Below are 14,129 nucleotides of genomic sequence, written 5' to 3'. Positions count from 1 at the left end.
GGCACTGGAGTGCGGATGCTAGCTTAGTGGCATAGAATGGAAAACGATTAAAGATTTTGTGAGCTGCATTGAATGCCTGATATAGACCTCTTCGGGCACACATTTAGCAGATTAATGGCCCAGGTTTTTGTCCGTTGTGGCATAGGGCGAATAGAATCCGCAACCTTTCTTCAATATAACCTAACCTGGCCGACAACTGTAGTAAGTGAAGGGGAGATTCTAAGTGGTGGAGTTGCAAACCTGCCGAGCAGACGAGGAACTACATAACACATTCCAGGGAATTAAAATTTTTCGATATAAGGCCACTTGCAGAAAGGGCAAAATACCTGGGTGTTTTGCTGGGCAGGAAATTGAACTTCAAATCCAAAATTTTGGAAAGGGCAAGAAAGGCAACTCTTGGCCTATACACCTGCAAGAGAGCCATTGGCAAAAGTTGGGCCCAAATTTTGCGCTTTTACAACAATCTTAGAAAATTGTTTGTGTGTGATACCCCGATAAGTAATAGTAAGCCGCAAACTAAACATGATTTTCAAATAACATTTTGTTTTATTTCTTATTGTAATTAATTTTATATTCTCTGAATTGAGTTCTAACTTTAGTTTACAGATGACAAGGTGAGCTTTGCATGTGGCAATGACAAACTAAATAATGTAATCTAAATTATATACAACTTAGGGTAAATGGACTAGAGTACTGGCTTGGGTTGCAAGTATCCAGATATGTATATACATAACAAATTGAACTAAATAAATTTACAAACAAATACATTATAACATGGCATTGGAATCCTCAGTCTGACTTAAGTGAATTGGGAGAGCAAACGAACGTATTCAATGTGAACTGGGATCGGGTTGGAGTAAGTTGATTGTAGGACGTATTATAAGACTCTAAATTTTACTAAATTTGTGTTGCTTTCATTTTTGGTTGTTCGCTTGGATAAATTGATTGATTCAATTGTTTCCGATTGATTTAACTGACGACGTTCTTTAAGCGAGTGTTATTGATAGTCCTTTGGGCAAGTTGAAAGTAGATGCCAAATCTTTGTATTGTGAGCGATGTGCACAATCTTTGCACTCTGTCGTACAATAATCTTCCGCATGAGCAATATTGTCCTCAACTTCTTTGGCCTCCTCTTGTACATCATCTTCTTCGCACAGGTCGACTACTTCCGCAGTCTCTGAAACTTGAAACGTTAGCCTCTTTCTTGCTGCAATGGAATTCACATGCGTAATTTGATCTACCAACGAGGGTAGAACTTCCGATATGCTCGCATCAAAGTTTAGCAAAATTTCATCGTCCTCAAGGGATCGCTGCCACATGAACGACGTTGACTTTGTAGGACTCATAATTTGTGGTAAACGTTCTGTGGCGGTGATATTGTTTCCGCTTCCGCTGGGAGACTCACGAGACAAATGGGTTCCTAAGCGCCTTAACATGGCAACCACTTTGCCGTCCACCAATGGTTTTGGCAAATAGAGACGTTGCTGTTGGTCATTCACATCCTCATTTGTTTGAGTTGGAGTGGAGTATTGGTTTTCTGTTATCGTGCTGCTGTCAGTGGCAGATGCTAGGCTTCGCGTTGTGCAAAGGAGTGGAGCTTCCCGCAATGCCAGCTCCCGTTCGACTTGGACAATGCTGCGCATATAGCTAGACTTAATCCGTGTTAGTTCCCTGCATTTGCTACACTTTGCTGCTGCCTCCCTGGGTTTGAAGTGCTTGGTTGATCGACGGCGGATAACAATTAATTTTCCACAAGCACACAACTGCATGGTCTTATGTTGCAGTCGGCCTCGTCTAAAACCTCCCAATTGTGCTCGAAAATGCCGCTTATTAAAGTTTATTTTCTGACTGAGTTTGTTTAAATCCACCTCCATTTGCGTTTCGCCTGCTGCGACTGCGTCAGCAGAAGCTGTTGCGAATGTTTGCAAAGCTGGACCACCACTAGTTTCTTCATGTTGTTGTGGGCTCGCTACGTTTTGGGGGCTAACGCGAGCGATTGGTCGGTATACGGCCACGTGCTTTTTGGAACCGGAACTCTTTTCGTCTTGCATGACATTGCCGCTATTTAAATGGGATCGAAAGGTACCCGAAGGACTTTCGGCATCATTGCTATTTAAAGCCTGCAGCGAATGCCAATTGATGAGCCAATTGTTGCAACTGAAGCATAGATATTTGTCCTCATTTAAAGGCTGTAACAAAAGAGGAGATAGAATTAATACATCATACTTGTAGTTTTGAAAAACAGATCGAACACTAACCGCCCAAAAAGATGTAATTAACAGAATTGAAAATGTACGGTAGAAAGGTTTTTATAAAATACACCTGAACTAAACTCACAATGAACTTTGATATAATATTACCCGTATAAATCGAATACTCGATTCAGTGAATGCCACTTTAAGCTCCCATTTTCTTTTTCATGTAGAGGAAATTACGGAAAAAAATCATTTTAATAAAAAATTATAAATTTCGTAATAAAATGAATGCTTTTGGTCCTGTATTGTGTGAAAAGGCTTTGCAATAATTAATTCACTCTATCCCGACTCTAGCTTAATTCATATAAGCCACACCCAAAGAAATGTGTTAGTAAAAGCAACAAAGAGGTTTGGTGCAACAACAGAACTTCTACTGGAAATGGGACAGCAGTAATTTTTTGCTAAACCAGCAAAAAATTTAAATTTCTACAATTTGATCATTAATTAACTATTTTTAGTAATAGTATACAAAATTACTACTAAATTCACATATATGCTCTTTAACAAACAGTGCACGCTCAAAAGTAAGCAGCAAACGTTTTAGTCTTCCTTAAGCAATTGAAAATTTTTAATTTAAAATCAGCATACAACGTTTGTTGGTATCATCAAAATTATCAAAGAACGCTACAGAAAAACCCGCTTTATTTGTTCGTGCTACATCTTGGTTAAGCATTCTGATGAAAATGGGACAGCAGTAAGTTTTTGCTAAAACAGTTTTTTGCTGTTTTCAGACGGTACAAATTTGAAAATGGCCTAACAACATCAGAAATACTTTAAAAATTAAATGTTTCGCCTTATATTATAATTTAAGGGTAAATAGTGCAAGAATTGTTTTCCAATTTTCTACAATTTGCAATTTTTTTTGATTTTAAAAACAGCAGAAAAAATAACCAATCATAATTATGCTTTTAAACAAAAAATGTACGCCTAAAATTGACAGAAAAAAAAAATTCAATAGATGTTAACAAGTTTCAAATCAAAAGTTTAAACATTTTGTTTAATATCAGCAGACAGTGTTTGCTGATTATTTTTTTGGGTGCTGAAATCATATCAGGAAATAAATGAGACTATTGGAGTAATCTGGGCCGCATTTCGCGTAAAGTAAGTTTGGGTAAAAAAGGAGACTTTGAGAGGTTCAATAAATTGAATCCGGGGATCGTTTTGCACTGGGCTGTATGTAGGTTTTAGGCCAATCTGGGTAGTATTTCCTGGCAAGCTCTCACGTTCTGATGGAGAAAATCATATTGCCTTAATTGAGGAGCCATGGACGACCCGGAACAAAGTTTCTGGACTGAAACATTTTAACTACCAATTATTCTATGCTTATACTGGTACATTCGGCCGAGGACCTGCGTTATTTGTCGGCATTTGACGGTAGAGCATACCGGACATCACTTTATCTGCCTTTCGACTCCCCGACACCGCCACGTCTGATTAAGCAGGAAGTTTTAGATGTGACAATATGTTCGGAGAATCTAATCGATGAGGTCCAGGATTGGAGGGTCTCCATGGAGCATTCCTTTTCAGACCATTAGGTTTAGAATAGCACGAACAGCGCCGAATCCGATAAGCTTTCGTAATAAGTTGAAACCCAACTGGCCAAAATTCGGAAGTCTACTCAGAAGAAGACTTGGAAACATAATTTGTCCAAGCATAGAAGACATTACCGATACGCATACACATCCATAAAGAAAGTACCAATTCGCAAGATATAGTAGTTCGATGTACTTTTTTCAAAACAAAATTCTTGGCGCTCGCTACATATATTCTGTTAAGGAGTAACTGTATCTCAATTTTGAAAGCTGTTGCTCAATTCCTAAGGAATTAGTCATTTTGTATGTTTTAGTACCTATATGTACTAATTTTTAAAAAAAATTTTCTAGTTGCTCGATATATACTATCAAGGTGTACCCGTATCCCAAATATCAAAGCTTTAGCTCAATTCGCAAAGAAAGTACCATTTTGTACGTTTTAGTACCTAATATACGAAAAAAAAATCTTCTAGTCGGATATAGTAAGTAAGTAAAGCTTAAATTGTAATGAAAGTACCATTTAATACGTTTAATTGTACGAATTTCAAAAAATTCGTCAAGTCGCCCGGTATATACTCTTAAGAGGAACCTGTGCCCGAAATTTTAAAGCTCTAGCCTAATCCCTAAAGAAAATACCATTTTGTACTTTTTAGTAATTGAATGTATAAATTAAAAAAATTTCCCAGTCACCAGATATATACTTTCAAGGTGTACCTGTTTCCCAAATTTCAGACCTCTAGCTCAATACGCAATGATAGTACAAACTTGTACGTTTTAGTACCCTTATGTACAAATTTCAAAAAATCCTTCTTGTTGCCCGCACAGAAAAAGCTAAGAACATGGTTCAATTAAGAAATTAATTCGTATAATTAAAAATATGTTTAACTTAAAAAATAATTTAAGCAATTAACACTATGTTTGAAAAGTTTGTATAAGTCAATACCATGTTCAAACGGTAAAATTTAGGTCCATATTTTTTCTGTGCGGTATATACCTCAGTCTGTAAAGAAAGTACTATTTTGTACGCTTTAGTGCACTAACAGACGAATTAAAACAAAAACGTCCAGTCGCCTGGTACATACTGCGATGTACCTATATGCCAAATTTTATTATGCGTGGTACGATTACAGAATTTCGTACTTAGCACAACGTATCATATATCATTATATCATCATATATCATTATTTCCAAATTGTTTAATTTGGTCTCCGTTCACTGTAAAAGTAGATAAAGTACTTAGTACTATTTATTACTTTATGGTACCGAATAGTACGAATTGTAAAAAATTCATTTTGTCACCCAACATATATTTCCTAGTTGTTCCTACATGCAAAATTCCAGAGCTCTAGCTTAATCCGTAAAGAAAGTACGAAATAGTATTTAATGCGGCACACTCTCCCATTTCCAGTACTACTTTTTATATTTTTAGTCAATTAGTCAAATCCAATTGTCTGTTTAAATGCACTGTGATGTCCAGTTGCGCACAGGTTAGCATGTCCGTTTCAGCTGTGGTTATACTTTTTGCGGCACGCAGTTCGGACTCGACTATAAAAAGGAGTTCTCTTATAATTAAGCTTAAACTTGAATCGGACAGAACTCATTTATATGCGTGAAATTCATTTTTAGCAAATCAAAGCTTTCTTAGCAGTCAGAATGCCATTCTAAAATTAGAAACATTTTGCTATAACAGCACAACTATTGCGAAATTTCAGCAAAATTAACAACGGCCAGTCAGCAGACAGTGTTTTTTGTTATCGGAAGACTTTGTTCTTTGAGTGTAACCATGATTATTCTAAATTAAAACAATAAGTTTACATTTTTTATACCCTGTACCACAGTGGTGGTGTAACAGGGTATTATAACTTAATGCAGGAAGAGAGATAGACCCCGATCGACTCAGAATCACTTTCTGATTCGATTTAGCCATGCTCGTCTGTCTGTCTGTCCGTCTATCAATGCTAATTTGTGTACGAAGTACAGGATGCAATTTTCGTCCGATCGCCTTAATATTTGGTACAGGTATGTTTTTTGGCCTAGAGACGAAGCCTATTGAAATTGGAAAAAATTGGATCTGATTTGGATATAGCTCCCATATATATGTTCGTCCGATTTTGAGAAATATTGCAATAAAGTGTTCATTTGTTAACTGATTCTTTAGAAATTTAGCAGAATGGATTTTCTGGTGACTCTTATATTACAGATGAATTTCATAGAAATCGGTTTAGATTCGGATATAGCTGCCATATATGTATATCGCCCGATTTTCACTTCTACAGCCACTGCAAGTGCATTTATTGATCAATCTTGCCAACATTTTGCACAATGCTTTCCTCGACGACTACCACAAAATCTAAGAAATTTGGTCAACATTGGTTCAGATTCAGATGTAAAATTGCAAATTTTGCCCATGAACATTCCACTAAGGAACAGGAACAAACTTCTCACATATCAATCCGATTCAAGTTTATGCTCAGTGATAAGGGCCCTCCTTTTTTTAACCGAGTCCGAACGGCGTGCCGCTGTGCGACACCTTTTTCGAGAGAAGTTTTACATGGCATAGCACCTCACATATGTTGCCAACATTAGGAGGGGAAAACCACCGCTGAAAATTTTTTCTGATGATCTCGCCAGGATTCGAACCCAGGCGTTCAGCGTCATAGGCGGACATGCTAACCTCTGCGCTACGGTGGTCTCATCAGATTTAGATGTAAAAAATATGCAAATTTTGCCCATGAACATTCTACTAAGAAACAGGGGCAAACTTTTCGCATATCAATGAGAGCAGTCCGATTCAAGTTTAAGTTCAATGATAAGGAGTTTTACTTGGAATTGTACCTCACAAATGTTGCCAGCATTAGGAGGGGAAAACCACCGTTGAAAATTTTTTCTGATGGCCTCACCAGGATTCGAACCCAGGCGTGCAGCGTCATAGGCGGACATACAAACCTCTACGCTACGGTGGCCTCTAGATTTGGATGTAGCTCCCATATAAATGGTCGTCAGATTTTGCGTAATTTGCAATAATGTTGTCATTTGATTTGTTTGAACATATTTGCTCGAAATGTGATACGGTTTGTTTAATAACCCATCTGAAAACATCCGGCGAGGTCCATTAAAAGTATGGGTCAGAATGAGATATAGCTTCCACATTGTACTTATAGGGTAGGTGTAGGGTATTATACAGTCGGCACCGCCCGACTTTGCCTTTCTTTACTGGTTTTATTTTATTTTCAATAGATATAATAGTTTTCCTTTCATAATCCACAGACAAAATCAAATTTTATATAGTAACAATATAAGAGAAATAATAACGATTTTAATTAAAAATAAATGCTCTATTCAATATCAATATTTATGACCTTGCAATGCCATTCTTTGACGATTTCACGTATTTTTATTTTTTGGTCAAAATCTGCCTTTAACGTTTGACGATTTTTTTACTCCCTCTACGATTTGACGATTCATTGAAACTTATTGGAATTTTGTCTTTAAAGAAATTTTTTAGGATATTTCGTTTTAATTTTGTCTTTTTAAAACATTTCGTCGAAATTTTGTCTTAGGAAAACATTTTTTAAATTTTGTTTATAGAGTATTTTCATTGGAAAATTTCTTACACAGAAAAAAAGTTGGGTGAAAATTTAAGGTTCAATGATTCAAAATAAAGGTGTCTTCAAATTTAAGTTGCTATAAAATAACAGACATTACCATCCGTTTCGAATTTCTATCGCTGATAGATTATCATTTTAATTCTCAGATGACAGTCCCATTATAATTTTTAGAAAAAATTTCGTTGTCTTAATTTAATATCTTAAGGCCTTATTCACAAAACTTGATGAAGCCTTAAAATAGGTTTATTTGACAGTTCTATTACGGAAATTTTTCAAATAAACGCATTTTAAATCTACATTAAGTTTTGTGTTAATATCATTATTTGAAAACAATCAACATTTAAAGACGTTCCAATTTTTAAGGATACTCTGTGCCTTCAACATAGATACAATATGACCTTCCCCAAAAGTCAATCTCCTAGCCTTCAATGTCATTTTTACTTTCATTAAAAGTGTCTTTAATAACATGGCGCACAATTAAGGAATTATTAAACTCTCATTTATGATAAAAAAATGCTTACTGTCGAATAAAATATCTTTTACAAAAGAAAATGTTTACTTAAAAGGTTGAAAATCTCTCTCTCTCTCTTCGACTGCACTCATTGATATGTGAGAAGTTTACCCCTGTTCCTTAGTGGAATGTTCATGGGCAAAATTTGTATTTGTTTTAAATTTCAGCAGTCAAGATATCTACTAACATTTTTAAACTAAAAGTATCTAAAAGTAAATTTGTATATACAGAAATGTCTCGAATCTCCTTCAAAAATTTTAAACTGTTTCCTTAAAAGGTTAAAAAGTTTGAATTTTAAATCAGCACACAGTATTTGTTGATATCACAAAACTTATTTTTCTGGGTGTAGATAATATTTTATAAAAATACGTACGTTTCTTAATATTTTTGCCAATGCATTTATAGCACACCACATTTTGCCTTAACTTTTTAAAAGGTTTTTTATTATGGCGGTCGGTTAACGAAGAAAACCCGTGCCGACATGACGTCCAAAGTAGGATTTAGAGCACTTTTAAGTGATATTATTATAAAACCACAAACTGTACCCTGCAACACTACTGTGCATGTGATAAAATATACGATTTGACTTAGAGCTTTATCCTGATTCGGCTGAGGAGACCGCATTTGTTACCCAATCGTCACGAAATATCCACACATCATTTTTTAGTCCAAAGACAGGCGCTGTGAATTTTGGGCAAATATGTAGATATAGCTCCCATATATACATACAATTCGTCCGATTTACACTTATTAGGACGTAGCTACTGCATTTTTCAACCGATTTTCACGGAAATTGGCTTGGATTGTTTAATAACCATCTGAAAGCATCTGCTTAATTTGGGGAAACGATATTTTTTCCTTTACAGCATGGGACGGTCTAATGTAGATACTAAGTTCGTTTTGCAAAGTGGTCCTTTTTTTTTAAAGAAAAATTACAAATATTTCAATTTTTATTAGTTCGATACATTTTCTGGCTAAAACACTGTCGTGTCACTGTCTTTGTTGTTTTTGTTGTAGAATCAAAACGGTAGAAATGACCAATTTTGATTATAAAACGAAAAATTTTGTTACTTTGGCATTTTTGGCTGCAAGAGGTCAATGTCTAGATTAGAAAGGGTTCGCTGTATTCAAAATTTTTGACCTCTTTTATGACATCACAAACCAATTACGAAGGTGAATAAATAAATGTACCACCTATTGGCCTGGGAAAGTAAGGGTTGCATGTGGCAATATCCTCGATCCTGCAGTCTGTTCGTGCTATTGTTAATGACCGTTGCATTTGGAGTAATTATCAAAAGAATCCGTCCGTCTCGTGGCTGGTTGGCATATGGCATGTACTACATATCAATAAAATATAAATGGTTTTCGTTTGGGCAAAACCACCTGCCACCAGGTGACGACCACCAATAACAGATACTACCGCAAGCAGCAGAAATGTGCAGCACATAAGCCGGCAACCAAGCACATTTGGGACGGACATGGTTTACCAATGACTGATAAGAGCAGCTGTCGTGTGTGCATGGGCTCCCTTTCAAATTACTACAGTCTGCTCTCTTGCAGCGCACTAACCGGCTAATATTGTGTTGTTTATGTTGGGGAGCTTAGCGAGTCTGCCTGCCAAGATTGAAGGCAGCACACATACGCATGTGCTATGTTGTATAGTGGCTGATAAAAATTTATAATTGTTACCTGAGCATTTGTAAAAATCATTGGTGTTGTTGCATGCTTAGAATTAGGATATCGGCACCCATGTGCGTTAGATTCGCTCTTAAAAAGAAGGACAGATGACGCGTGTGCCGTGGGGTCACAAGGATTTCTACAATAACAAGACAAAAGGGCTTAAAAACATGTAAATGTTATCGGCTGTGTACCAGGTGCAAAATACGTTTACAGCCATACAGAGACCAGACATGTGATAAAGTCCACCAACAACTACGACTTTGTAGTCAAAGTGCAGCACCAAAGGTGCTATTCCTGGATGTGGCACAAATACAGCTGTCGCTGTTGTGTGTTGCAAGACGACGATCGATGTGGCTGAAGCATATTCATTATTTGTTAGCCAGTGAATGTTTGTTTTCTTCCACAACAACTGACCCGCACAAATTTGGAGCATCAACCAAATATCAGTCACAACAATACTCTAAACGAATTTCAGGTTTCACTTTGTCATTAGCACAGTGGTTCTACACGGCAACTGCGTGCAGAAAATAACAATATTAGCTAAGTTTCTGAATTTTGATACTGTTGTGTCATGCGGTTTGGCTGAAATGTGGTGTAAGAAGAAGGATGAAAATGAAGGACTGAAACTGGCAAGTTTGTAGACTTAATTGAATGAGATAGACAGACAGAATGAGGATATTTTCAAACATCTTTTGTTATCTTCGGACCCTGTACTGTCAGCGTGTAGGAACCGATGGATTTTTACAGGTCTTTGACCTCTGATAATCCAAAAAAAATTATAATATAATTTTATATTGCAAACATATAAGAAATGAACAAACTTGGTACACAGTTACAATTTTGAGACAACTTTTCTGTCATAAATGAGTGCCAAAATGATCGAGCTGTGCACATTGTGCATCGATTTTGACCCATATAATAACATGTTTATATATACAAATTATACGTTTCTGGAAAGGTGTGCTACAATAAAATTGAAAACATGTAAACAAAGGTTAAATTTAGTATTTTTGGTTAAAACCCGAAATGAGGCCAAAAAATACACTTTTGTGAAAAATAAAATTCAAATTGAAAATATCATAAAACCAAAACTACTAAAGATATCGTTCTAATTTTAATTTTTCACAAATTTGTAGATTAATATCTTTAAAAAAAATTAGTACAAGTTTTGGCCATATTTCTTGATGAAAACACCCAAAATCCCCACGCTGAGGAAAAATTTTTGCAAAGTTGGCATTCTCAATCCTTGGATGGCGAAAAAAATTTTTTGCTTGCAATTAGTTATTACTTGGGGCAATGAAAATATGTTATAAAGTTGGGGGTCTCAACTTTGCGTTTTGAGAAATCTAAGGGTTTTCCCAGTTTTTTTGTTAAAAAAATACCAGATCTCCTATTGGAGTTAACACAATTTATAAAAATTGCACTTAAAACGCATCTACATTAAGTCTTCCTTACAGTGCAGTACGCAAAATTGATAGTGCTGGGCCAAGTTTTCTGTATAGAGATGAAACAATAAAATTACCTTTTTTTATGAAAAAATGCCAAAAAATTAACTGTTTTCACATTTTTTGATTTGTAACTCGCATAAATTTTGACTGAAGAATCTGACCTTAGCATATATCGCGACAAATAATAAATTTTATTAGATTTCCAAATCAGTTAAAAAAATTGAAATCGGTTCAGAAATGCTTTCTCAATTAAAATCGGTTCAGAAATGCTTTCAAAAAAAAAATTTAGTCAAATTTCTTGGACACTATAAAATATATTCAGCTTGTTTTTTGTAGGGATTTTTAAGCACTTTCCAGCAAAAATAAAAAATACCACCATACCATAAATACGCTTTTGACAGCCCGAACAAAATTTTGTAGGGCCGAGGAGACCAACTTTGAAACAGCTTTATATATGTAAAGCTTTATAACCATGTAAAATTTCATGAAGATATCTCTATCCGTTCCTAAATGGCAGGCTTATTTTCACTTATTTTTTTCCCATCCCACTGTGCGTCATCGTGGCTAATATCGCCAGTCAACAATCCTTTTCATAAAATTCAACACATTCTCGTGGTGATTTAAGCTCGACTAACGCAAGACATAAAAATTTTTATTTTAATATCAGTAGACTGTTTGCTGATATCAGCAGACTAATTTCTCTGGGTGTAGGCGTTTCAAAGCGTACCCGGCTCAAATTTAAGCTTAATAGAAAAGTGAATAATGGGTCAGGCATTAATGGGCTAAAGCCCTTTTCAGCTCAAAAATGTGTTATTGTTCACTCACTTCCATCGTGGTACATACTGTACAAAATTACTACTTTTTTGGCGAGAACCTGCATCACTGTCCCACTTTGGAAAAGCAGCTGCTAGCGTGATTAGTGCTGCACAAATAAAAGAACCTGCAAAACCCCCATAAAACCCGAATGCATCCTCAGTTGCATCATTGCCGGCAGAGGACATCTGACTACATTATCTTCCATTTTACAAGGCAATGCCGATTGTCAGGCATGCAACCTGCTCTCCAGAGTTCATATTGCACCAATCACAAGAAACAAAAAACACCGTAACTGAGTAGCATCAAATAGAGAAGAGGTACGTACAAGGAATACAAGAGGTACAAGTATGTATACACCGATAAGTTTCAAATTTCAGTGAAGTATAGTAGCTACTTTGCCAACACCATTATGTATTGCTTATGAAAAACATGTGATCGACATTTTTGAATTTTTAAGGATACCAAAACAAAGTCGACGACAATAACAACAACAGCAACCACACCATACTGCCCGGATACTTGCACAAATTCAGTTCTACCATCGATCATTCTGCTGTGATTCGAGTGTGTGTGTGTGTTTTGCTGGTTAGTTTTGTCCCAGCCGAATGAGCGGTGTCGTGTTACAAACGTTGGATATGTGGGAACCATGGGAACAAGTGACATCTGTTATTTTATGAAATTGAAAATGTATCCGGTATTAAGAAATAATATATTTATGGTTTTCACAGCAGTCTTGAGTGTGTTTGTGTGCATGAAGCTTTTTGGGAAAAAGCTACTTATCCTGCCGCCATGTAGAGCCTAGTTAGAGGACTTTACGCCTTTCAAATGCATACTTCTATTTGTAGCAGAGACTTTGAAATGAGCTTCGACGATTTGGCTGGCATTGAACGGAGCACAGATGAACGGGATTGACACTTCGCCTTTAGAAGCGTTATTGACCTACAAACTTGCTTTTGTTATTTTATCTCTATCACAGACATACACCACAAAAAGAAATCAAATGCTATGGCAACATTTCGACCGAGTTAAAAGGCAAGATGCTGTCATTGTGTTGGTGGGTGGAAGTTTTCATTCGGAAAGTCAATCACCCCTGCTACCGTTAGAAGGAAATGACAATGACTCATACATGTCGAGAGACAGACGCGGTTGTCCTGGTACCGTATCGATTTTTCCCTCAAGTCAAGTGTGCCCCAAACAAAGAGGACTATTCTCGTGTAAGTGTAAGTTTCACAGCAAAGTTATAAAATCCCATTTTTGTGATTCGCGTATTGCCAATAATTACCTGGAATTTGAATTTAGCCTGTATAAGCTGGACAATGTTTGGTCCACTGCGAGGTTCATAGATGTTTATCGTCTGGTTTGTATGACAGCCGCAGATGAGGCAGGTGCGTTTGAGATATTCTGATGAGTTTTCCGACATTTCTGCTTGGATTTTTTTTAATCACTATCGGTTCCGTTGCTAGTATATTTTGACAAATTCACTATTTCGTATGAAAATTTTCAATCTGTTTTGCGAAAATAAATTACTTTTGTATTCCTGAAAATTATTTTTCTCTCGGTGGTTTCTATACCAATCCCCAATCCTCGGGATACACAAATAAAATTGCGCAAAAATACCCGACAAACTCACACACGCACATGTTCCCTTACACAATGGCAGTTTGTGTATTTTACTACGTCATTCAGGATTCTCTTTCGCCTTCGTACTTTTAAATTTGACGCCCTCTCTTGGTGAGAGAAATTGTATAGGGTTTCACGTTGCTAAAGTTTGTTGTTGTCGTATCAAAGGAAGGGTTCGGTTCGCTCGCTCGTTTACACACCGCTGTTGGTTTGCACACGTCCTTCACGTTTAAAGGTCCAAAAACAAATGAAGTTGAGCTGCTGCCGTTCAAACGTAGCTCGCATTGAACCTTATTTCACATTTTCAACCACTGCAAGCTGCTATGTTGGCTACCTATTTTGGATGTGTTGTTATTGTACTCGAATATCCATTGTCATGAACGAAGTGCAAAACAAAAGGTATTGCTGCGAATGGCTGGGTAGGTAGTTGTGTATGTATATACACATATACTATCAAGGGTGTATTGTTCTATAGAGGCGGAATACTAGTCCTTTTCCCCTTAGCAAAACAAGATACACCGTTAAAAAAGAAATGGTTGTAATTGAATTTCATAAATTGAACATGGAACGAGTCAATTTGTTGACGTTCATATCTAGACTGAATGATAAGGAGCCTACTTTTTAAAACCGGGTCCGAACGGAGTCTTTGGGGAGACATT

At 36.4% G+C, this 14,129-nt stretch overlaps 1 protein-coding gene across 1 annotated transcript; it reads right to left on the bottom strand.

The window, feature by feature from the left end:
• Positions 1-730: 730 nt before the first annotated feature.
• On the bottom strand, positions 731-13,740 carry LOC106092511 (protein phyllopod). The gene is made up of 2 exons (XM_013259392.2): positions 13,133-13,740; positions 731-2,189 (listed from the first exon to the last, which is right to left on the bottom strand). Exons 1-2 carry the CDS (start codon positions 13,268-13,270, stop codon positions 987-989), a joined length of 1,341 nt encoding a protein of 446 aa, XP_013114846.2. The 5' UTR covers positions 13,271-13,740; the 3' UTR covers positions 731-986.
• Between the last annotated feature and the right edge of the window lie 389 nt (positions 13,741-14,129).

The sequence above is a fragment of the Stomoxys calcitrans genome, chromosome 5 (assembly GCF_963082655.1).
Source record: "Stomoxys calcitrans chromosome 5, idStoCalc2.1, whole genome shotgun sequence".
Lineage (NCBI taxonomy): Eukaryota > Metazoa > Arthropoda > Insecta > Diptera > Muscidae > Stomoxys > Stomoxys calcitrans.
Note: the sequence above shows the minus strand (reverse complement) of the source record. Positions and strands in the feature narration are given on the sequence as shown.

What these genes read in the sequence shown, in the direction of transcription:
- LOC106092511 (XM_013259392.2), bottom strand. Translation starts at nt 13,270, where the DNA reads ATGTCGGAAAACTCATCAGAATATCTCAAACGCACCTGCCTCATCTGC. An exon ending in AGGCTAAATTCAAATTCCAG is followed by an intron (nt 2,190 to 13,132) that starts GTAATTATTGGC and finishes CTTTTGTTACAG; the next exon opens with CCTTTAAATGAGGACAAATA.